This window comes from Aquarana catesbeiana, linkage group LG01 (genome assembly GCF_042186555.1).
Source record: "Aquarana catesbeiana isolate 2022-GZ linkage group LG01, ASM4218655v1, whole genome shotgun sequence".
Classification (NCBI taxonomy): Eukaryota; Metazoa; Chordata; class Amphibia; order Anura; family Ranidae; genus Aquarana; species Aquarana catesbeiana.
In genome coordinates this window covers 651,056,082-651,082,882 of record NC_133324.1, presented here as the reverse complement: position 1 = coordinate 651,082,882, position 26,801 = coordinate 651,056,082, and the positions used below count along the sequence as shown (strand labels likewise).

At 42.2% G+C, this 26,801-nt stretch overlaps 1 protein-coding gene across 1 annotated transcript in view; it reads left to right on the top strand.

Annotated features, from left to right (window-relative positions):
• The window catches only part of LOC141110042 (all-trans-retinol dehydrogenase [NAD(+)] ADH4-like), a 63,280-nt gene that overhangs the window by 14,591 nt on the left and 21,888 nt on the right, over positions 1–26,801 (top strand). Inside the window, exons 2-4 of the mRNA XM_073601281.1 lie at positions 8,332–8,433; positions 16,440–16,581; positions 23,444–23,531. Coding sequence (XP_073457382.1) covers positions 8,332–8,433; positions 16,440–16,581; positions 23,444–23,531 — 332 coding nt within the window. The remainder of the gene's footprint in view (positions 1–8,331; positions 8,434–16,439; positions 16,582–23,443; positions 23,532–26,801) is intronic.

Here is a 26,801-nt window from a genome sequence, read left to right as displayed (position 1 = left end):
GGGTTCCGAGCCCCAGATTTCAGTCGCCTCAGTAGCAGCAAGCTGTGGTGTTCCCTCCCTCCCTCGCGGCTATTTTATTATGTGGCAGTTTTGCCTTATTTAAGGGGGACAATTTACATATTTAAAAAAAAAAATTTAAAAATAAAATAATTTTGAATATATTTATTAATAAAAGTGTTGATATTATTTGAAGTGAATGTTTTAATTATGGGGTGATTCCCCTCTTCTTTTGATGATACAGCTCGAGTCGTAGTGGCTGAGCTGTTTACGTGTTTTTAAATGGAAATAAAAGTCTATTTTATTTATTAAAGCCAATAATAATAAAGGCCGCGGCCATAATTTTATCCAAAGATAGTGTGAGTGTGTTTATTGTTTATCTAAATTCCTGCTGTCTGCTATCCCGTTATTTCTCTTGCTCTAACGTTCGCGGCGATACCTCACATGTGTGGTTTGAACACCGTTTACTAGTGTAACAAGTGTTTACAAGTGGGCACGACTTGCGTATTTTTTTTTTTATTACTGTTTTTCCTATTACAAGGAATGTAAACATCCCTTGTAATAGAAATAAGCAGACCTCAGATCTCACATTTACACTTAAAAAAAAAAAAAAGTAATTTTACTTTTACACGCAAAAAAAAGGGCCCTTTAAGGCCAGAGGGCAGAAGTAATGTTTGACATCGCTCCAGTCCTCCAAGGGCATAGAGTCGAGTGGGGGCCATCTTGCCCTCACTTAATTTATTACACATGAGTTCAGAAGTTCGGATTGTTTTTGCCGCTACCGACATCTCCGGTAAGCGGCGGGGGGGCACCTCTCCCGCCGCCAAAAAAAATTATCCCGTGGTAAACCCTTCACCGGAACCAATTCTGAAATAGGATCGCCCACTGTGTAAAAAAATATACTGGGGTTGTGGCAGCTATCTGCTGCCAAAACCACGATATTTAACTTCAAAGTCATAACGTATATACACAGTGGGCGGTCTGAAAGGGAAATGTTAGCTATCTAGTGCTACAATGAAGTGCCAACCAATGGATGGTGAAGGTTCAAAAGCGTTCACCATGTAAGGAAAAATGAGAACCTTGTTTCAGGCAATGCAATCATGTGATTGCAAGGGCAGCATTTTAACACATGCAACTACATACATCTGAACATTCCTTTTCCCTTTACTCTTTTAGCAGAAAAAATGATGTGCACAAAGTGACAGTACATACCTGCAATATTGTATTACAAAGAAATAGAAAAAAATTCAAACAAATTAAAGGCTCGTTTACACTTGCTTCAAAACAGGGCTTCAGACAGGCTTTGTTAACCACTTACGGACCGCCCGCCGTTATTATACGTCAGTAATTTGAAGAGGAATACCGTTGTTATGGCAGCAGCTAGCTACCATAACCCAGGTATCCTCTTCTTCAGTGGGCAGTCTGCTTCAAGACAAAAGTGATCTCACTCGCCGCAATATCCCTTTTATCGGCGGCGGGAGAGGGGTCCCCTCTCCCGCTGCGCTCTAATGCCCTCCGCCGTTTACCGGAGCCGCCGGCAGAGGCGATCCTGTTCTGTCTCCTGTTAGGTATGGAGTGAGGGGAAGATGGCCCTCACCCGGCTCCATACCAGTGCAGGGCGAAAGCGACGTCAGAACATCACTTCCGTCCATAGCTCTTGAATCAATTTTTTTTTTTTCAGACAACTTTTTTTTTTTTTTTTTTTTTTGCATTGTAGTGTAAATATGAGATCTGAGGTCTTTTTGACCCCAAATCTCATATTTAAGAGGTCTTGTCATGCTTTTTTTCTATTACATTCCTTGTAATAGGAATGAAAGTGACACATTTTTTTTAAAAAGAACAGTGTAAAAAAAAAGGGTAAATAAATAAGAAAAAAAAAAAATGTTTTAAACACGCCCTGTCCCACCGAGCTCGCATGCAGATGCCAAAGCATACATGAGTATCGCCCGCAAATGAAAACAGTGCTCAAACCACACATGTGAGGTATCGCCCCGATCATTAGAGAGAGCAATAATTCTAGCCCTAGACCTCCTCTGTAACTCAAAACATGCAACCTGTAGAATTTTTCAAACATTACATAAGGAGATTTTTAAGTGTAAAAGTTTGTCGCCATTCCACAAGTGGGCGCAACTTTGAAGTGTGACATGTTGAGTATCAATTTACTCGGCGTAATATAATCTTTCAGAATATAAAAAACAATTGGGCTAACTTTACTGTTGTCGTATTTTTTTATTCAAAAAAGTGTATTTTTAAAAAAAAAAAGTGCGCTTGTAAGACCTCTGTGCAAATACGGTGTGACAGAAAGTATTGAAAGTAATTTTCTAGCAAAAAAAAAATTTTTTAACTTGTAAACAGCAAATCTCAGAAATAGACTCGGTCTTTAAGTGATTAAACTGTCAAAATGCCAAATGCATGACAAAAATTGTAATGGCAAGTAAAACATTTTCTCCACTACTGTAGGGGTAAAAAATGCAGTTAATTACTGTATTTATTGGCATATAACACACACTTTTTCACCCTGAAAATTGGGTGCAAATAGCGTGTGCGTGTTATACGCCAATACTTCAATTTTAGCTGCCTCGGAGGGGACAGGGAGGGGGGGCAGGACGAGCGCCATCAGATTACATACAGTGAGAATCTCCTGTTTACTTGGCGGCCTCTGTAATAGGAAGTCCCGTCTCCTAGGCCGCCATTAGACCACTGTTCTGTCTATCATAGGAGATTCTCACTGTATGTAATCTGTCGGCGCTCGTTCCGCCCCCCTCCCTGTCCCCTCTAGGCTGCAGATGGGCATCGATCAGACTGCACTGATGGCAATAGTGAGGCTTCTGCATTGAAGGCAATTGTGAGGCTGATGCATTGATGGCAATGGTGAGACTGCTGCATTGATGGCAATGGTGAGGCTACTGCATTGATGGCAATGGTGAGGCTGCTACAATGAGGGCAATGGTGAGGCTGCTGCATTGATGGCACTTGTGAGGCTGCTGCATTGATGGCAATGGTGAGGCTGCATTGATGTGGAGTGGACTGATATGGCTGCATTAATGACACTTGTGAGGCTGCAGATGGGCACTGACCTTTATTTTTCTTCAAAGTTCCTTATTTAAAATTTACATTTTTTTCCTGAAACTTCCCTCTTAAAATGAATGTGCGTGTTATACGCTGATAAATACGGGTACATTGTTGTAAAGGTAATATCTCTCAACATCTTGTTATCTATAACATTTCTAAAAGAAATAAAATGCATTTAAAAAGTCTAAAATTATTGCGGCTTCATCTAAGAAACAAAGAGATGGCAATCACAAAAAGTTACAGTGGAAACATTTTTCTTGCTATGCAAAGAAGTGTTTGACAAAAAGCAGACTATCTAAGAATTTCAGTTATTTGTGATCTTAGCTACACCCACCTTCAGAATGTGTGCACGTGATAAATCATATATAAGTGCATAAACACATTCTTTCCTACACAGATTATAACTGTTATGCCAGAGACTGCTGTCATCGATATTTGACAATATAAGTCATTTTGAGGGCTTAGTCTAAATATGAAATTAACTTTGTGGATACAAATCTAAGTTATTAGCTATTTAAGGTTTAAGGTAATTCCTGTGTCCCCCTCTGTGTACTGACCACGATAATCATGGCTGCTGAACCCTGATTACCGTGGTCAGTTTACGTGCCTTCGTCATCCGCAGCTCTGCTGTCTCCCTCCCCCCCTCCTTCCGCTATTAGTAGAAAAGAAAAGTTAAAAATTGTCACTACCAGCCCCTCTCTTGTATCCAGGCATAACACACTCTGTGTAAGTGGTTTATTTTTTGTTTTTTCTTAAACAAAGCCTGTAAATACCTTTTTTTTTAGCTATATTCAGGCTGGTCACGTGACTCCCAATCCAGGGCTACAGTGGGAGGGGCTGAGCGGCCAGCACGACGGTCACATGACCTCCACAGCTGACGTCAGAGGGAGATATCGGCCCCTCCCGCTGTAGCCCTGGAACGGAGTAGGAGAGCGTCCGGGAGTCATATGACCAGCCTGAATATAGCTGAAAAACGGTATTTACGGGCTTTGTTTTAAAAAAAACACTTACAGAGTGTGTTATGCCTGGATACAAGAGGGGGGCTGGCAGCAAATTTCTCTTTAAAGGTAACAACCACTAATGCTCTGGTGAATTGCTAACAAGAATCCTAGGTCTGAGAACCTGATCATTCAGAAGAACACCAATAAGTATTTTGCATGACCACTGATTACACCACACCATTAACTGGGTCTCAATTCATGAAACAGTATCTACCGCTTTCAGATCAGCTGTAAAATACCTCAAAGCATTTGAAAATTTTTTTTGCATTTCGCTAAAAGACGCTACCAAAATATTGCATGTTCTATTTTTTGAAGTGATGCTGTATTTTAGTAGTAAGAAAAATGCAGCACACGCCAGCGTCACTAACAACCAGTAGACTGTATTCAAAATAAGAGCCGACATTAAAGAGAAAGTAAACTTTCCTCTATAACTTTTACCTATAGGTAAGCATATAATAAGGCTTACCTATAGGTAGTGTAAATATCTCCTACGGGCACTGTTCAGGAGATATTTACATTACTAGCAGCCAGTGATATCACTGGCGTGTGTGCTCTGAAAGAACGGGCAGCCATGCCGTTCCTTTCAAACCGCGTGCCGTAATTGCTGGCTCACATGCATATGCGCGGGAGTGACGTCATCACGGTTTCAGCCAGTCACAGAGCCAGAGTCTGCGAACCCGGAAGCAAGATGGGTGAAGATGGGAGCCCATTGCAGCTCTGAGATCTCGACGCTGGAGGGCTTTGTTTTAAAGTACGTTTAACATAATGTGCCTGCAATGTAAAGGCACAATTTGCCTTTACATAGCAGGGTGTAAAAAAAAAAAATGTCCAGCGATTTACAACTGCTTTAATTAAAAAAAAAAAAAAAATCCATACCAGGCACTTATGGGAACATGCAGCCCAGCAGACCAGGAAAGGGGAGGGGGAGTGTGCAGCCCCCCATTCCTGAACTATACCAGGCCACATGCCCTCAACATGGGGGGGTTCTTTAGGGGTGGATTCCCGCAAAAGCATCTCATGCCCATGTTGGTGAAGGCAAGGGCCTCTTCCCCACAATCCTGGACTGGTGGCTGTGGGGTGAGGAGGGTGACATATCAGGATCTGGAAATGCCCTTTAACAAGGGGGGCCCCAGACCTCAGCCCCCCAATGTAATTGAGTAGGGGTACATAGTAAAAAAAAAAAAAAAAATTAAAAATTTCCCCAAAAGTAAATCCAGCGTTAGTCAAAATGAATGCTGGTCCACACCCATTGCTAAATGAACTAAGAAGCGAGGGCACCCGTAATGTTACTGGGTGATCCCCAACCCCTTGTGATGTCATTGACACAGCAAAAAAAAGGGAGGTGGGGGGAGTTCAGCAAACTATGTATCACATATACTGTATAACCCAGGGGTAGGCACAGGTGCCGCAAACGGCACGCGAACCCGCTTTTGCAGACACTCGACTCTCTCCCCATCAGCAGAGCAGTGCAGGGAAGTGTCAGTGAGACACTAATGTATTCCAATTTCAGAATTCCCCATGCTGCACCTGAACTGAGGGGGAGGCACTGTGCCCCCACACATTGTAAAAGATGGAAAACGTTGTTTCGTTCTCTAACTTTGTTGTAGTTGTGATCATCAGATTTTGTGATGGGGAAGAGACTGAGTGCAGTTCTGGTGGTGGGGGGGGGGGGTGGTCCCTGTTTCCAGGAAGAGGAGGACTGTCATTGGCTACTGCTAAAGCCAATCACAGTCCAGCTAGCCCCGTCCACCATCTGAAGGAAGATGACTCGCTTGCTAGCCACTACCAATCTCGGAAAGAAGGGATTTTACTGTGATTAAGATAACCACAATCAGGTGACAGTTTGTGGAATTACTGTGCTTCTGAGAACTTTGTTGAAATTATTCCTGAACCTTCGCGTCACATACTACTGAACCCCGGTACTCACATACATCACTTATATCACATACAAGCCCATGGGCTGGATGCGAGAGGTGGATCAGCAGGATGAGTGTGCCAGGACAGGTAGATGTGTCTCATCTCTGCTTCCTTTCACCACTCTGCATATTACACATATCATAGATGAGCAGGAGGGTACAGCGGTGGGGAAAATGAGCAGGGGGGTTCAGAGATGGGACAGAAGGAGCAGGAGGGTACAGCGGTGGGGCACATGAGAAGGGGGTTTAGTGGTGGGACAGAAAAGCAGGGGGGTAGAGCAGTGGGGCAGATATGAAAGGAGGTATATTGGTGGGACAGATGAGCAGGGGGTTACAGTGGTGGGGCAGAAGAGCAGAGGGGTACAAAGGTGAGTCAGATGAGCAGGATGTACATTGGTGGGGCAGATGAGCAGATAAGTTGAGTGTTAGGACAGATGAGAAGTTGATTTAGTAAAGAGACAGTAGAGCATGGGCATACGGTGGTGGAGCAAATGTGCTGGGAGGTAGAGTGGTGGGAGGGATGAGAAGAGGGGTACAGCCGTGGGGCAGATGTGAAATGAAGTGCACTGGTGGGACAGATGAGCAGGGGGTTACAATGGTTGGGCAGAAGAGCAGGGGGTACAGAGGTGGGGCCAATGTGCAGGGGGGTACAGTGGCGGGGCAGAGGAGAAAGCAGGAACATTGGTGGGACAAATGAGCAGGGGGTTACAGCAGTGGGGCAGAGGACTAGGGGGGGTACAGAAATGAGGCAGATGTGCAGAAGAGAAAGAAGGTACATTGGTGGAACACATGAGCAAGGGGTACAGAGATGGGACAGATGTGCAGGAGGTACATTGGTGGGCAGATGAGAAAGGGGGTTACAGTGGTGGGGCAGATGAGCAGATAAGTTCAGTGTTAGGACAGATGAGAAGATGGTTCAGCGGTGAGACAGAAAAGCATGGGGGTACGGCGGTGGAGCAGATGTGCAGGGAGGTACAGTGGTGGGGCAGATGCGCAGGATAGTATAGTGGTGGGGCAGATGTGCAGGGGGTTACAGTGGTGGGGCAGATGTGCAGGGTAATACAGAGGTGGGGCAGATGTGCAGGGTAGTACAGTGGTGGAGCAGATGTGCAGGGGGACAGTGATCTGAGGTGTGAAGTTGCATGAATTGAGGCTGATCTGAGTAGTGGAGTTGCAGGAATTGGGGCTGATCTGAGGCGTGAGTGCATAATGTTAATTTCTCACTATTAACCTCCCTGGCAGTATGATTATTGCGGATTTTAGGTGCTGAAAGCGGTACAATTATTTTGCATGGAAATTTGGCATTTTATATTGTAGGCCTGTAATTCTTAACAATAACACACTTATATCTGTCCACCAAGAGTCTAGTAGATATCCCGGGTATGATGAAGTTTGAAACACAAAAACATCAATTATAATATAATAAATAAATATAAATAATTAAAAAAAAATAATATAATAATAATAAAATACATTTCCCCACAATTCACTATCGCTCAATTCTGCAAGTGTTCTAATTTACTATCGCTGTTTTCTAGCTGGTCTAAAGCCACTTTTGACGTAAAGGGACACTTTTTGGTTGCTATGGACAATCTCCATTTTCCAGGCAGAAAGAACAGTATATATAATATAAAACTGCATGCAGGGCATGGGCCAAAGCACTGGGGACAAAAGGGATGTGAAATGATTTCATACAGTACTGTAATCTGTAAGATTACAGTACTGTGTTATGATTTTTACTTTTTTTTAATTTGCCGCCAGGCTCCGCCCCCGTGCGTCGCAACGCTCTCAGGGAACGGAGCCCGGCACAGAGAGGCTTCGGAGGAGGACATAGCCCGCAGACACAGCGGGGGACATCGCAGGATCCTGGGGACAAGGTAAGTAACACCGCACCAGGATCCTGCAATGTAATCCCGAGTGTGGATCGGGGTTACCGCTAATGATGCTGAAATTTAACCCCGAGCCACACTCGGGAATACCGTCAGGGAGGTTAAAGTAGTTTACAGCATTTACTTTATAAAAAATCGCCACGCTCAATTTCTTTGAAAACATTTTTCGGCACACTGTGCTCAATAGGTTGCCTACCCCTGGTATAACCTGTATTAAAAGGGTATTTGTTATTAAAACATTTTGACTAATCTGTTCCCATCACTTTGATGAAACTTTATTTGCCATTAAAATGTTAAAAATTTGTAACAATAATCATCACAAATAAAAGATTCTGAGAAGCTATTTAACACTGATGCAAAACTCTGTTTCTGCTAACCTTTGTTCCATAACATCTTTAAAACATTGCTGTGTGAATTTCACAGTAAATCATTCTGTTTACTTCTCCTTGTTGGCAGGTTATTAAATGTAAGGCGGCAGTAGCCTGGGAGGCTGGCAAGCCCTTTAGTATTGAAGAAATAGAAGTTGCTCCCCCAAAGGATCATGAAGTTCGGATAAAGGTAACATTTATTCTTCTTTTTCCAGTGTCTGCAGAACTGAGCAATGTAATTTAATCTAACGCCATTAACTCTATGTTGATAGTAAAGCAGAAAATAAATAATTGCACAATAGTAGGCATAGAGGCAAAAAATTTAAAATATCAAAATTTAAAAAAATAAAAAAAAACCAGAGGGATATGGAGGCTGTCATTCCCGCCCTCCTCATATTCTAGTTGCCTGGCTGTCTGTGGTTTCAGTACTTACAGTCAGATAGTGACTTAGAACAAGCAGGCAGAGCTGGAATGCATTCTTCTTTAAATCTAGTATATTAGGCTGCTTTCACACCGATCAGTTTTTGCATTTAAAAAAGCGCAAGAAAAGCGGAAGGAAAATTCCTTTAAATGGGTGCTCTTCACACTGATCTGTTGCACTTCAGCTTCGATGAAAAAAATCCTGCTTGCTGCATTTTTGGTGCATGTTTGTTCAGTTAAAAAGAACACGGCAAAAACACATCCCTCCATTTAAATAAATGGAAACCGCACCAAAATGCATCAAAAACGCAACGCATCTATGGGAAGTGCTTTGTCAAGTGTGGAAAAATGCAATGCAAGCATATCAAAAACGCATGGTACTGCAGCACAAATGCGTCAAAACGCATATGTATTTTTTGTGTGATTTTTCAGTGGAGCAGTGTGAAAGTAGCCTTAAAGCAGAGCTCCACCCAAAAGGGGAAGCTCCACTTGTTCGCACCCCCCTCCCCCACCGCCACATTTGGCACTTTTTGAGGAGGGGGATTAGGTACCTGGTTTTGACAAGTACCCGCTCCCACTTCCATGTAAGATCATCACGGCAAACTATGAGGATTTTCCGGACCCACCTCTTTCCCCCCCGCTGCCTTCTGGGACACACACAGGTCCCAAAATATGGCAGGATTATTCAGAAAGTGCAGCACGACTCACGCATGCGCAGTAGGAAACCGGCTATGAAGCCAAAAGGCTTTACAGCTGGTTTCCCTTACTTACAATGCTGGTGCCTGCACCCGAAGCTGATTCAGGAATCGGCTCGGGGTGCCGACATCGCGGGATCCCAGGACAGGTATGTGTCCTTATATTATTATCAGCTGCAGTATTTGTAGCTGCTGACTTTTAAGTTTTTTTTTTCCAAACTGGAGCTCCGCTTTAAGCTCACAACACATGCAATCCTAAAATGGGAATAATAGATACTATTTACCTATCCAGTCAATTAACAGGCATGTGACGTAGGAGAAATAAATTAAACTTTTATTTTATGTCACAAATGCATTAAAAAACTTAGATCTCATCAAAAATAGGTGGCCCAGATATATATAGATATATCTCTATATATATCTATATATAGATATATCTCTATATATAGATATATTTATCTATCTATCTATCTATCTATCTATCTATCTATCTATCTATCTATCTATCTATCTATATATATGATAAAAACATCAAAAAGAGACCTTGCACAAATTTAATGTGGCGTCTACTGAGGACTCAAGAGGTGGTTGTCTTTCGAAAAAGTTACAATCGGTTAGAAGTCCTGGTTCACACCTATTCGTTTTTTTTGGTGCTTTTTGCAGAAACACATTTATTGTGGTTTCCTATGGGACACGTTCACATGTATGCTTTTTTTCAGCAGCTACATTTTTGGAACCTTTTAACGCAAAACAGTGCATTTTTGGTTCATTAAACATCAATGGAGACACTGCAGAAAGTGAGTTTTTAATGCATTTTTTTTTTTTTTATCTGCCCAACAACAAATTGGCGCAAATTGCCTTTAGTTTTACTTTAAAATTCAACCGCAATGATTCAATCAGCAAACAGCTTCTTGCAACTAAGTAATTAAAGTAGAGTTCCACCCAAAAGTGGAACTTCCACTTTAAGGCCTCCTTTCCAGCTCTCCCAGTGAAACTGAGCTTTTTGGGGGGGGTGGGGGGGGGTACCCGATTTTGACAAGTAGCCACTGCCACTTCAGTTCCGGTCACCTTAGGCGATCGGAAGCTGAAGTTCTCTTTCCCCCTCCCTCTCGAAGTCTTCTGGGACACATGATAGTTCCTAGAAGACTTTGGGACCAGTCACAGAGCGCAGCGCCGCTCGCGCAGGCGCAATGGGCACCCAGCTGTGAACCTGCAAGCTGTTACAGCCGGGTGCATATAGTAGAGATTCCAGCACCACTGAGGGAGGACACGGGGAGAACACGGCTGGAGTGAGTGCATCGCTGGATTGTGGGACAGGTGAGTGTGTGCTTATTAAAAGTCAGCAGCTACAGTTTTTGTGGCTGCTGACTTTTAATAAACACAAAAATGACTGGAACTCCTCTTTAAGTTGATGGCACAATGTCACAACTGTAAGCAAATCCTCATATCATATATCAACTTGTCATAACTTAGCTTATCTATAAAGAGCTATGTATCAATTTGTCATTCCTGTAAGCCATGCAGTCAAACTGAAATACCATGTGAAATACAGTTGCTTGTGTATACTGGGACTGGAGAGACCTCGATAGCTCTAGATCAGTGGTTCTCAACCTGGGGGTCAGAACCCCCTCGGGGGTCGAATGATGATTTGCTAGGGGTCACAGAATCCTGGGCTGTTCCTGAAGCCCACACCACTCTCCCAGCCTTTTCACATCCACCCAGCAGGGCTGTCTCCGGAGCCTGTGCCACCCACTCAGCCTCTTTGCAGCCGCCCATTAAGTTCACGGCATGGCTGGGGGGCAGAGACTAGAGGTCAGCTGACTATCTCCTGATTTTGGCATGGGTGTCACTGCTGCGAGACACCACAGAGCTGGAGTCACAGTGAAGCCAGAAACACAGAGAGTAACACTACCTGTGATTAGAGTTGCCATTAAAAGTCCCCACTACAGTTCTCAGATCAGCAGATGACCTTGATCAAGAGCACCTAAGTTGGGTCATCAGAACTCCCCCCCAGCACTGCCACTCATCCCATTTCCCCCCCACCCCCCATCAAGGAGCAAGAGAAGGAAAAAAAATAGAGAATACATGGAAGGGAGAGGAAAAGAGGGGGAGGAACAAAGAAAAAGGGAGAGAAAGAATAAGAGAAAGAACAAGAAGACTGGCTAGAGAGAGGGATGGGGGGGGGACAAAAGAAGAAATTAGGATAGAGAGGGATAAAAGGGAACGAAAGGAGAACAAAGAGAAAGCGTGGTAGATCCTAAAATATACCATAAGGGGTTTTAATACTGTACGAGTGGAATGGACTCAGGGAGCGCTAAATGTCCGCGGGTTAGGGACGCAAATTACTTGTCTTGCCTTGGGTGCTGAAAACCCACGCTATGAAAATTTTACTGTTAGGGGTCCCCACAACTTAGGAAATTTTATCAAGGGGTCACAGCATTAGTAAGGTTGAGAACCACTGCTCTAGATAATAACAGAGAATTCCTAAGATTGGTGCACCAAATATAGGGTTATCACTACAAATTTGTTTAGGTCACATAAGCTGCTAAACAACATCCAGCAGATATGTGGATCAAACAAAATGGTTCTCCCAAAGAGATTGTGTTTGCCTCTGGCTGTTTAATATTTCTTATGATGCAGCAACACTGTAAAATGTCCTTTTCGGAATAGTTACACACACAGTTACTATATACATACTGTATACTAATACTATATAAACAGACAATGATTGATTTACTTACAGCCTTTTCACACTGAGTCGGTTTTCGGGTGTTTTAGCGCTAGAAATAGCGCCTATAAAGCACCTGAAAACTGCCTCCCATTCATTGCAATGGGTGCTTTCACACTCGGGCGGTACGCTTGCGGGACATTAGAAAAAGTCTTGCAAACAGCATCTTTGGGGCAGTTTGGAAGCGCTGTATAAAACGCTCCCAAAACACCCCTGCCCATTGAAATGAATAGGCAGCACTTTCAAAGCGCCTTAAAAACGCTTTAAAAAAACAGCAAAATTTGAGTTTTAACCCCTTTTTTGTGGTTAAAAGCGCCCTGCTATCAGCCAAAAACCAGCGCAGCAGCGCCTCTAAACAGAGGTAAATCGCCACTTTGCAAGGTAAGTTGTACTTTGCAAAGGAATTTGCTCCAGAGTTTGGGCTAGGTTTACACGTGTGCGGGTCTGCACCTGTCCCCGCAGCCTCAATCACCAACACAATGAAACACAGGAGATGAGTGTGGGTGCCAATAATCCTAATGGCATGCCGCACGTACTAAAAATCACTCCTGCACTGGGAACCGCACTGTATTTGCAATGCAAATACTATGCAAATACTATGCAAGCTGCGACTTCTAAAATGGACCTTTTCCATGCTTTTCAGGAGGTGCGGCAGCCCATTTAAATGAATGGGCCTGCATGGTCCGAAAACGCAGCTCGCAGAACCTAGCCTTAGTAGATGTGCTGAAGGTTCACTTTGCAAAGAATACCCAATTACGAGCAGGGAAATGAAGAAAAAAAAAAACATTTTTGCTTGCACATGATTGGGAAATGGAAATTGGCTTAGCTGCACCTCATTCAGTAAGCTCTGGGGCAAATTCTCTTGCAAATGCAACTTCTTTTGTACAGTGAACAGTCTATTTGCCTTTCGTAAAATAACCCCGATGTCTCACTGTGAGGTTTGTGAACATCTAAAAGCTGAAGAAGTACAAATAGTGCAAAACAGCTTTTATACAAGTGAGTATTCATAAGTGTGATAGCTTGGGGTTAAAAAACTTTTCTTAAAGTGGTTGTAAAGGCAGAAGGTTTTTTATCTTAATGCATTCTATGCATTAAGATAAAAAAAAAAACCTTCTATGTGCAGCAGCCCCATCAGCCCCCCTATTACGTACCTGAGCCCCCTCTCTATCCAGCGATGTCCTCGAATGCCTCGGTTCACCAGGACTCTCCCTCCTGATTGGCTGAGACACAGCGCGATGCCATTAGCTTCTGCTGCTGTCAATTAAACTCAGTCAGCCAATAAGGAGAGAGAGGGGGTGAGGCCTAGGCACAGCTCCGTGCCCCCATAGCAAGCTGCTTGCTGGGGACACTCAACAGGAGGGGAGGGGCCAGGAGCACAGAAGAGGGACCGGAGAGGAGGATCCAGGCTGCTCTGTGCAAAACCACTGCACAGAGCAGGTGAGTATAACATGCTTGTTATTTTAATAGAAAAACAAAACAATACTTTACAATCACTTAAGTTGTTACTAAACCCAGTAATAGGAAAATAGTTCATCTGTTCCCCCACAGTGCCCACAGCTTATAAATCTTCTTTTTACACTAAAATACTGCCACTATATACCTTTTGAATGATCTGTATACCACGGTTACATGATAAACTGCACAGTTTCTCCAGTGCTGAGAGTTCAGGTAGGAGGAGATTTTCACTTCAGCCTGTATACACACCCACATGTGTGATGTCAATATCATGTGACCTGGCTATCTCTGAGAACAAGTACATGTTCTCGCCAGCATAAAAGACACAACTGAGCATGTGCAGGTCGGCTACTCTGCCTGTGTTAGCTGGCCTTCCCCAGATAGACAGTGCAGGAGGTGGAGGATTAGTGCTTACAGGATAAAACAGCATTTTTACACAATGCAAAGGATTAACCTCTTAAGTTCCACAGTGAGTATAACAAGCATGCTATGCTGCATATACCAACTGATTTTACTGTTGTGGGTTCTAGTAACACTTTAAAATCTGGTTGTCCTGGCTAACAGTGATCTATAACACTTACAAGAAGGAAGCAGTTCAAACAGATAATGTCCAGAATGTGAGAGGTCTGTAGTGATCGTCTCTGCCCATTTATATACTCAGGAGTTGTATAAGTCCTGGGTTATAGGTGGGTCAGCACCCAAAGACAGATTTCCCATTAGACACTGCAGGCACGTGCTTACAGGTGCCCTTCCTAGAGGGGTGCCCGTCTGTATGAGGGTTTTTTTTTTTTTTCATTTTAAACTTTTTTTAAAAAAAAGCATTTCAGAGGGACCATTTCCCATTGCCCAGCGCTTCGGAATTCTCTGCATATAGGCTGAACCAAACCAAATGGTGATAGAAGTGAAAAGAACAACCTAGCTTATGGCAAGTTCCTATATGATACAAAGATTTGGTCACATTTACAAATGTTTTGGTCCTCATAGCCTCAGGTCTTTGTATTGCATAGTTTTGATCAATTTAAAGTTGACTGTACAGATTATATGCTCAGATTGTAACATACATGGTGAGCTTTAAATATAAAATTTGGATAAAAAATGATTTTTGTCCAATAGGTTTAGTTTTTACTTACCTTTAATGAAGTAGGTCCCATGCTGTGCTGGCTGCTGGGTCCTGGAGAAATCTTCACTGCAGGAATGACAGGTTCTCCTCCTGCCTCTGAACTTCAGGCACTGAGGTAGTTAATAGCTTTTGATTTTAGGGCTGAATTCATTAAAAAAAAAAAAAAAGTTGTAATGGGGACACGCCCCTTCCTCTTCCATTGAGAAAATTCTTTGATTGCCTCCACTGTATGTAACACACACTCTGAATGGGGGAGAGAATTCTGTCATTCGTGGGACTTTCCTCTATTCAGAGATTGTGTTACATGCAGTGAAAGTAATGAAAGAATGTTTCTCATTGGAGGAGAGGACAGGTTTTTCCACTGAATTCAGCGCAGACACCCAGAGCTAATAATTTAAGAAGAGGACCTGTCATTACCGCAGTGAAGATTTCTCCAGGACTCCAGGTGCCTGCATGATATAGGACATCCTTCATTACAGGTAAATTAGGCCACTAAAAAGCTGTAAGGCAAAAAGAAAATGTAACTAAACTGCAGCTTTAAATGTTCCATTTAAAAGGTCCATTGCACCCCTTACTTGTTTTAAATGTCACTATTCAAAGAGCTATATAACATCCTTATTAATATATTTAAAACCGTGTAGGCAATATCAAACAAGAATAATTAAGAGCCACCTAGTATGCACTGAAATATGTTACAAAACAGTATTTTAAAAAAGAAAGAATAAATGTGTAGGAAATATGGTTCATATTTAACAGCAAAAAGATGCTGAGGGTGGCTTCACAGTCTAATGGGATTTTGTAATTTGCGTGTTACTGGGTTTTTATTTATTTTTTTTTGGCGCTGTTCATGTGAATGCATGCCAAAAATTAAATTTTTCCTGCTACATGCATGCTATCTGAAGACAGTAATGAAATAAGATGCTCCAAACAGTAGAGTTGATTTACTAAAGGAAGATAAATGCTACACATTATTATTATTATTATTGTTATACAGGATTTATATAGCGCCAACAGTTTACGCAGCGCTTTACAACATGAGGGCAGACAGTAGACTTACAATACAAATCAATACAGGAGGGATCAGAGGGCCCTGCTTGTTAGAGAAGGGAGGGTCAAGTGGAAACAAAAGGTAATCACTGTGGGGGATGAGCTGATGGAGAAAATGAAAAAAATGTTGTTGTTAGGTGTGGGTAGGGTAGGCTTCTCTGAAGAGAAGGGTTTTCAGGGATCGTCTAAAAGCTAATAGAGTAGGAGATAAGCGGACAGATTGGGGTAGGGCATTCCAAAGGATTGGAGAGGCTTTGGAAAAGTCCTGGAGGCGAGCATGGGAGGAGGTGACGAGGGAGCTAGAGAGCAGGAGGTACTAGGAATGTTGCACTTTGCAAGGGAATTTTCCTTAGAGCTTAGTGGGGTGATGCTCTACTAACTTCAAAGCACAGGCAAGCAAAAATGCTGTTCTTTTTTAATTTATTTTTTTATGTTCCTTGCACACTATTTGGTATTCATTGGAAAATGACATTTCACCACCTTCACTAAGATCTGAGAGAAATTTCATTGCAAAGTGAACAGCCTATTTGCCTTTACTAAATCAACCCCAGTATATTTAAAGTCTAACAGGAAAACTAAAGAACAGATATTAAGTCTGTACAACAATTGTTATGGTAAGGAATTTGTAGTGCTGCACAAGTGGCACTGGACACACAAATCTGACACTAAACCTAACAATGTACAATGTATGTGGATGGGGCTTTTAATTGTTTAAACACATTTTCTTATAGATCGCAGCCACAGGAGTGTGTAGAACTGATGCTCATGCTGTGAGTACTCATTTTAAGGAAGGTTTGTTCCCTGTGATCCTTGGCCATGAAGGTGCTGGAACTGTGGAAAGTGTTGGACCAGGTGTCACAAGAGTTAAACCAGGTAAGACAGCTTATTTTTATAATACTATGAGGGGAAAGTTTGGGACTTTAAATGAAGCCATGGCCTGGTAAGGTCCTGTGCCTCCATCCCTGTCAATATATAAGAAGGAGCAAAGAGCTGGGACTTTATATGAAGCACGTGATTGCAAATGAGTAGATTGGTAAATATTGAAGATGTTTATTATTTCATATACATATACTGTACATACACACTTAATGTCAAATGCTGAAACAATTGAACATGATAATAACATTGGTATCATATAACATAACATGATAAAATTTCACAATCCACCAAAGTTCATATATATTGCGACATCTGTGGCATTGTGCTGTGTGATAAAACTGCACATTTTAGAGTGGCCTTTTATTGTGGCCAGCCTAAGGCACACCTGTGCAATAATCATGCTGTCTAATCAGCATCTTGATATGACACACCTGTGAGGTGGATGGATAATCTCGACAAAGGAGAAGTGCTCACTAACACAGATTTAGACAGATTTGGGAACAATATTTGAGTGAAATAGCCCTTTTAGTGCATAGAAAAAGTCGTAGATCTTTGAGTTCAGCTCATGATAAATAGGGGCAAACACAAAAGTGTTGCGTTTATAATTTTATCAGTGTAAAACACATGATTAATGTAAAACACTGCATCTGATATGTCTACACATTTTGTGGCTTTGAGCCACTCTTCAGGAGCAAGCATGTGATGTATCTGTAATTGGAAAATTAATTATCTAAATGAGCTAACATGTATCAACATAGAAGAGGATGGGGTGAAAACACCCCCCCTAAAAGATTACTTACAAAATATGTGCATTGATGGTATAATGCTATGGATCGTTAGCCAACTGGAGATGTCATTACCGGGAGCTGTGGTGGCATTTTCAGTGGTAGCAACTGACACAGGCAACATCCCTGGCGGGCATAGGTCCACAAGGTACTCCTGGTGTGAAAATAGAGGGGATGAGTGAGCCAACCATGTAGGACCTCTGTGAAAATGATTATGGCTGGCAATGAAGCTTGTGCACATGATGAAAGTAATAAGTGCACAAGTAGAAACTGGTGACAATTTGGGCAGGGCAAAGGTGGAAAGGGGGGTGAAGAGAATCGGGAGATTTACCACCGGGTCACCTAACAATTGAAAGGTAAGTGAGAGGACAGAGGAAGGAAGTGACCATAGGTCATGCAGGTTTTACTTTGTAATATGTGTATGTGTGTATATGTATATATATATATATATATATATATATATATATATATATATATATATATATATATATATGAACTAATAAACATCTTCAATATTTACCAATCTACTCATTTGCAATCATGTGCTTCATATAAAGTCCCACCTCCTTGCTTCTTCTTACATTTTTATAATAGTTGTATGTCCTTACTAAAGGATGCCTGCGTGTACATACTCAGTTAGCTCAGTGACACTGAGCCTGTTAAAAGTGCAGACTTTGCATCTTTGAGCAGGGTTTCCTGTCTGATTGCTGAGGCAGGAAACTCTAGTTAGTCACCAAGTGCAGTGGCTGCCAATGCTGTGCTCAGTAAGGACAGTGTTACATCAGAATCGGTGACCTGTCAGATTAGGTAATGGAAGTAACGTTCCATCAATTGAATACTTACATGCGCATGCACAGGTTTGCTAATCTGACTGAACACCTGCAGTCATAAGACGCCAGCAGACATCTTACTACACCCAGCCACATCTTGAATCTCACAGTCATTTTACCAATAAAGTGAGCCTATACAAATAAACATAGTATATTCAGATGTGTCATGCTGTTTTCATGTTACATTTTCAAAGCGTAAAGGTTTAGCGATGACCAGTGCAGGTGTACCAAGATGGCCTCCGCCACTAATGGTGTCCAACTTCTTTCAAAATGTAACATTAAATACAGTATTGCAGATGTCAATATACTATAATTACTTATATCCGCTCAATTTATTGCTAAAATGGCTATGAAATTCAAGACGTAGCTTGGTTTAGTAAGATGTCCACTGCCGCCTTCTGACTGCAGCTGCTCTGTCAGATTAGCAAACCTGGTACGGATGCGCAGTAAGTATTCAGCTGATGGAATATCACTTCCATTACCTAATCTGACGGGTCGTCGATTCTGATGGAACACTGGCCATACATTATGCAATTTTCTTGTACAATTTTCCTTTAGAATTACCAAAACCATATAAACTGTCAAACCTAAACACTTTCAATTTGTATGCAATTAGGCTGGCCCTTACACTACATAGTTGAATGTAAATCTAAAGGAAATTGAATACGAAAATTAATATATGGCCAGCTTAACTCTGAGTCTCCACTTTTAACAGGCTCCAAGTGACTTAAAAGTCTCAGCCACTGTGCCTGTGGCTTTTCCAGGCTCAGCTTTATTGAGCTATACTGAGGACAGAGTGTCTAGTATGGACACTCAGACCTCATTTCACCCACTGTGGCTCCATAAGTGCCTCGTGGGTGGCATGGCCCTGGTCTTTGTGACACTGGCACTCTAAGCCCCACCATGCACAGAGAGTTTCTGAGAGTGCTTATTACTGGGGTTTGGTTTCCCCAGTAACCTTTTACATACATAACAATATCTGCCACTACATATTTTATTGAAAAACTGTTCACAGTATCTGCACAATTATTACCTTAAGAACATTTGTGATACTCCCTGTCACACAAGAAGAAAGGAATATTACAGAGATTAAAATATAGCAGTGCCTGTCAAAGAGACAGGGATTATTCAAATTCTGGTTTAGAATATTCAATTACAAAGTTTAAAGTGTTACTAAACCCACAACAGTAAAATCAGTCTGTAGTGTATATGCAATAAAGCATGCTTGTTATACTTACTGTGGAACCTAAGGGGTTAATCCTCCACATTGTGTAAAAAGACTGTTTGATCCCGGCTTCTCTGATCCTCCACTCCTTCCACTGACCCCTAATAATTTCCTGATAGCACGAGTTTATGGAGGCAGGCTGCACATGCTCAGTTTGGTGTGTATTCCTAGAGAGGTTTTTTTTTTTTTTCTAGGGAAAGGGCAAGTGTCAGCACAGGGCCAATCATCTCTGCCCAAACAGAGGGTCAGGGGTCTTGCAGTCTAATTGGACAGTCAGAAAACTACTCCTACAAGCTTTAATCAGTGCTTGGCTGGACACAGATAAAACAAGATTACTATATACTGCTGATGAGAAAAGGTTTTTGCAGTTTATATTTACTAAAATAATTGCATTTCCATGTTCTTTGTACTGTGTAAATATAGTGAATGCAGGCTCCTGTGTTTAGTAACTCCTTAATGATTTTGTGATATCTTTTAATGAAAATACAACAAAAAAATGGTGCAAGCAAAATATTTACAGAAAATTATATTACAAAAATAGACAATGGGCAACATTGTGAATAAAAGTGAAAGTACTTAGCAAGGATCTGAGTAGTCTGTGGTTCTGGCAAAGTCTAATCACTTCAGAGTAAGTCTGATTTTATAGAGTCACTGGCCCTCAGAATGTCTTTCCTATTTATTGTTGATAGAAATTGAGAGCTGTTGAGCTGCAGATGCAGTCATATTTTCTGGTCCCTGAGCAGAGCGTTTACACAAATGACCCAGTCGATGAAAGGATGCGAGGGGTGAGGGGCAAGAGTGCTAAAACATTGATGATATTTTCAGCAGATCCTCTCTCCTGGCCAGATTTCTAAATGCAGTCATATTACAGCCTGATAAACAATATTTTATTGCATAGAATGAAATCAAGGTTTGATAGAGACTAATTATGATGTAGCTCTTATATGCGGTTTCTTTAGAAGGGTGTCCCTGCATAATGTGTGTCCCCGCATAATATGGTGGTGTTTAGTATCTAATTATTAATCATTTTCTTCTACATTTGTGTGGACGCTTCTTATTAATGTAACTTTATACAACTTCCAGGATTTATAAAATATGACTGGAGTTTGGACAGTGAGAAAAATCCAGACAGGAATGAGGACTTTGGCCAGCTACAGTCAGTTAAAAAAAATACCAAGGAAAGTATAGCACATCTTTTAAAATAGCCATAAGTCATCTCTGCCTTTTGTGAGTTACGACTCCCAACTATGATGGCCAAATTAGAAATCCTTTCAGGCTTTGCGAACTGTGGGCCAAAAAAGTGTTTATCCAACTTGAGCAACTTAATAGATACCTTGCCTAATAGGTTTTATGATTTAGGCCATTAGCAATTATGACGGCTTATAACCAGACAGTGCAAAGCCTTCCAACCTACTATTGCTTCATCTATGGAATGTATGGCATCGCTAGGATTTTACAATCTTCTGAAAGAAGTTTAAGAGAACTCTTATGCTTGCATGTAATGCTGAACAGTTCAGTCTTACAAGTGGATTACTGGATTTTGAATTTTGAGCAGGATACCACATTACCCATTCAGTGAGGGGTCCTCAAACCTCATCACAGTCCTCACTAGGAACTGAGGGACGCTCACCACTATGAGTAAAATGTTAACCTAGAACCACATTTTGACATAAATCAATGTTAATAGTCCTGCTAGAATGGCTAAATAAAGAGTTATAAAAAACTTGACATGCATACCTCTCTTGAAAAAAAAAAGTGCTGCTCAATGCTTGCTTCAGTGCAAACCACAATATAAAAGTCTAGGCACCCATTCACATAATTTGTACCTAAAATGAATATTATACAGTATGAACATGTGCCTCAAATGGCCAAGCCTTCAATCAAGAGGTTCTTACCTCAAAGCTTTAATTTTGATCTACCTCCTATATTCCTTAACTTTTCTGATTGTTTTCCTGGTTGGTCATTCATGGCATACATGCCATAGACATGTGCAATTTGTTTTAGACTGAATATAAATTCAGGTGAATTTTTGGTTATTCGGAGACTCAGATGTATCCAAATGTCCAAATTACACATTGTTTTGTTTTGTATATTTGTTTTCTAACAAATTCCACATTTTCATATTGATTCGAATTCGGATTGGGCGAAAAATGATCAACTGATTAGAATTCTGTGCGAAGAATAGCTGGTTGTTAAGCAGTAGGCCGGGAAGCCGGCTGCCGTGTCCTTAACAACCGATGACTCATCAGCTGATAGCGGGCTTCCCCGCTGACAGCTGAATGAAAACAGAATTGCTGGCAAATAAAAATTCATTAAAAAAACAGTGTGGGGTCCCTCCATCCATACCAGCCCCTTCAGGTCTGGTATGGATTTTAAGGGGAACCCCAAACCCCAAAGCACCCCCCATGTTAAGGGCATATGGCCTGGTATGGTTCAGGAGGGGGAGGCGCTCGCTGGTGCCCCCCTTTCCTGGCCTTCTGGACTGCATGCTCAGATATTGGTATGGTGTGACTTTTGGGGAGACACCATGCCTTTTTTTTTTTTTTTTTTTTTACTTTGGCGTGGGGTTCCCCTTAAAAATCCATACCAGATCCGAAGGGCCTGACATTGATAGGGAAGGAAGAGCCTATACTATTTTTCTTTTCTAAATTTTTATTTGCCAACAGTTCTGTTTAAATTTCCCGCTGACAGCTGATGAGCTATGGGTTGTTAAGGGCGCTATGGATGGCTTCCCGGCCCGCTCCTAAACAGCCAGCTATTCTTCAAACAGAATTAAAATCAGTCGAATGTTTGTCTTTTACAAAAATTTGGCACTCATTTGAAAATGAATCAACGAAACAAAGTTAAATGAATCAACGAAACAAAATTAGTAACACAACTAATCTATCTGAAACTAAACAAAGCAATTTTTTCCATTCTGCACTTGTCTAACATGCAAGCACCATAAACAGTGTCATCTTTCATTGCACCACACTCCCAGAGCCTGCCAACCACATAAGGGGAAGTTAAGTATGTCAGTAGTTTTATTACTTGTTAACAATATTATTTATCCAATTTAGTCTGAAATTTTTTTTCTATGGTAAAATTTAATGTTGACATACAGTGGTTGATTTACTGAAACTGGTGAGTTCACAATCTGATGCAGCTGTGCATAGTGGCCAATCAGCTTTTAACTTCAGCTTGTTCAATTAAGCTTTGACAAAAAAAAAACTGGAAGCCAATTTATTTCTATGCACAGCTGCACGAGATTTTGCACTCTCCGGTTTTAGTAAATCAACCTCAAAGTATTCCAAAGACCTCGGGGTCTTTGGGAACAACGATGGACATTTAAATCTATCAAACTGTGACCACACACAGCTTTCTAATGACATAAAATTATGCTGTGTAACATCATCATAATGAAAGCCAATGAGGGTCACAACCAGTTCAACACTGTAGATCAGGTTAAGGGCTCTTTCACACGGGGGATCCGTATGTCCGTTTTTCATCCTTCCGTTTTCGGATGAAAAACGGACATACATGTATCCCTATGGAGCGTCGGATGTCAGCGGTGACATGTCCGCTGACATCCGACGCCGCTCCGATCCGAAAAGTGTAACGGAGGAAAAACCTACTTTTCCATTCGTTTTCGGATCGGATCGGGTGACGACGGACACTACGGTCCGTCATCATCCGATCCCCCATAGGGGAGAGCGGCGCTCTGACAGGTCCGTAGCTGCACAGCGTGCAGCGATGGACCTGTCATCTTTCTGCTCAGCGGGGATCGGCGAAGCGATCCCCGCTGAGCCAGCGGGTGTTCACGGGGCGGATCATCACTGATCCGCCCCATGTGAAAGAGCCCTTACTAATGTTCTGAGAAATTAAACACTGCTTTTAAAGATGGATAGCTGGGCATTTTTGCATGTTTTGTTCTTGTTCTTTGCAATACATAAACACAATTATGCCGTGTCAACAAGTATGGCCTTATAAGAAGAGCAAATTTCGTTTTAACTACATGTGTTTTTTTTTTTCTCAAGGTGACAAAGTCATCCCTCTGTATATCCCACAGTGCGGCGAATGCAAATTTTGTCTAAGTCCCAAAACCAACCTTTGTCAAAAGATCAGGTAAAGTTATATATATGAATTGTGAGTCTAGGGTGGTACATTTACAAGGGAAGGTTGGTAAACAGCTGCCACTTGTATTAGTATTTTATTACTCATTTCCTTATTTCCTTACTATAAAAAACTGAAACAAAACAAAGCATTCAATTTCAGTGTTTTACCTATGATCTTTGTGCAAGGAGTTTGTATCTGGGACCATTACTATAATCTCTTTTATCTATTAATATCCTTAAAGAGGAGTTCCTCCCGCCCCTTTAAAAATTAAAAGTCAGCAGCTACACATACTGCAGCTGCTGACTTTTTACATTAGGACACTTACCTGTCCTGGAGTCCAGCGATGTCGGCACCACGGCTGGTGGGGTGCTGCCGCCGCCATTGCTAATAAGGGGACCCGGCAGTGTAGCCTTTTGGCTTCACGGCCGGGTCCCTACTGCGCGAAGCACGATGTGCTCTCTCACTGGCCCGGTAGAAAGGGAGGGAGGAGGAAGGGGACTAAACTGCTGACACGTACTTTGCCGCGGCCTAGTCTCCCGGAAGTGGGGACAGGATACCTGTAAAAAAACAGGTGCCCGCTCCCCCCTCGACTCCGAAAGGTGCCAATTGTGGCACCGGAGTGGGGAGTAATCAGATAAGCGGAAGTTCCACTTTTGGGTGGAACTCCGCTTTAAAAAAAATCCTGTCACCACATTTCAATACAGCAAAATACTGCATGCTTGTGTCCCCAATATTCTCTGTGTTTCTATTGTTTCTTAACCACTTGCTTACTGGGCACTTAAACCCCCCCTCCCCTGCCCAGACCAATTTTCAGCTTTAAGCGCTGACGCACTTTGAATGACAATTGCGTGGTCATACAACATTGTACCCAAATGAAATTTTTAGCATTTTTTTCCCACAAATAGAGCTTTCTTTCTTTCATTGGTATTTAATCACAGCTGGGGTTTTTATTTTTTGTTATACAAACAAAAAAAGATGGAAATTTTTGAAAAAAAAAAAAATCATGTTTAATAGTTTGTTATAAAATCTTGCAAACAGGTAATTTTTCTCCTTCATTGATATGCGCTGAGGAGGCGGCACTGGTGGGTACTGATAGGCTGCACTGACGGGCACGGATAGGCACAGATAAGGCGGCACTAATAGGCACAGTTAAGGCGGCACTGATAGGCACAGTTAAGGCGGCACTGATGGGGACAGATAAGGCGGTTCTGATGGACACAGATAAGGCGGCACTGATGGCCACTGATGGGTGGCACTGGGTGGCACTGATGGGTGGCACGGATAGGTGGGACTGATGGGCACTGATAGGTACCACTGATGGGGGGCACTGATGGGCGGCACTGATGGGGAGCACTGATGGGTGGCACTGATGGGCACTTATGGGCACTGGTAGGTGACACTGAAGGGCACTGATAGGTGGCACTGATGTGCAGCACTGTTGTTGCACTGATGTGGGCACTGATGGGTGGCACTGATGGGTGGCACTGATGGGTGGCACTGTGGGCACTGATGGATGGCACTGATTGATGGCACTGTGGGCACTGATGGGTGACGCTGGTGGGCAATGGTAGGCGGCACTGCTGCCTATTGCTTTGTCACTGATGATCCCCGTGATCGGGACTGATGTCCCGATCACGGTCGCCGATTACCAGCTCTGTTTACATCACATGATCATTGGCTGACAGCTGATCATGTGGTCCCGACCCCTTACTCTGATCTGTGATCAGGCGAGTCTCATAGACTCGCTGATCACAGAGCATGCCGCGCGCGCCCTGCAGGGGGCGTGCAGACTGCTCGTGCAGGGGACGACGTCAATAGACGTAGTACCAGCAATGTAGATCCATGCTGTTGCCGTCATTTGGCAATGGCCCGGATCTGAAGTGGTTAAAGAGTTTCAAAGGTCAAAATGTAAAATCATATATTCATATTCCACATTGTATTTCAGTTATTTCTAGCCTACTTTTAATAATCTGAACAGTCTTGAAGTCTGTAAACGTACGTTGTGAAGATCCCCACACACTTGCTTGACATCCATGACATGTATTCACTATGCCCTGTTGATAGGCACTGCGATGTCAGACATTTTTCAGAGCCTGCCTTCAGAAGTACAGTGGTCCTGAGAGGAGGAGTTTCAGGAGGCAGAGTCAGTACAGGAATCACTGCTTGCAGACAGCAAGGTACCATGGGACATGTAGTCCCTAAAAATTGAAAGTAAACAGCAGAAGAGAAGCTGCAAAGCATGATGGGAATACAAGAAGTTGTAGAAAAATGACTAGCAGATAGGCAGCAGATCACAACATGATTTTCAAGTAAGCTTATAATTGGATTGTGAAAAAAAACTATTGTTTGTATTCCTATTACAGTGCTGATGTTATATAATTAAAGTGTAAACTGTGACCATGGATCTCCTTTAAATTTACAAGCATAGTCATAACTTTAAATCTTACCCCCGTTATCCAAACCCTGAAACATAGACTTCAGGCTTGGTTTGGGTACCCTTGTATATACTTTTCTGTGGCAAGGGGCTACCCAGCGAATCAAATTACAGGTTCTTCAACAACCATGGAAGGAGAGAGGTTTGGCGGTTCCCAATTTATCCCGTTACTTTCTGGCAGAGCAATTGGTCTATCTCCATAGGTGGCTGATTCTTCTGGATAACGATGAGGCGGTGTCTTTGGAGGCAGCTGTTGTTGACTCCAATGAGGCATTGTCCCATTTGGGAACTAGAGCCCCCTGTCCTCTCACAATATCCATGCAAGCCAAAATTCAGGCTTAGGAGGTGACTAGGCGGGCGGAGCTTAGAAGTGATAGTGTAGTTTCTCCCTATACGCCTTTATGAAAAAATCCTCAGCTACATCAATTCTATGCTTTTCCAGAGCCCATTAGTTGGACTGAATTTTGGGTAAAAAACAATAGGATCTGTGGTGTGGAATGGGACACTGCTTGCATTTGATGCTCTAAAAGCCCAATTTTGATTGCCTCTCACCTCTTCCGCTACCCACATTTCAGACACGTCTTTCACACTTTCGCCTCTTTAGGTATAGAAGTGTGTGTGGGTGAATTGGAATCCTTACTAAGGGATAACACCTTAAAAAAGACACTATCATACATATATAAACAACTATTTATTGATACTGCCAGGCTTCTTCAGCTGTGTCGTAATGCTTGGTTGGCCAGTTCTCCTGGCATGAATGGGGATGACTGGGATGATATTTGAAACTCCTCATTAACTAAACTAATGTCCACAAGAGACAACCTTATGCAATATAAACTCTTGCA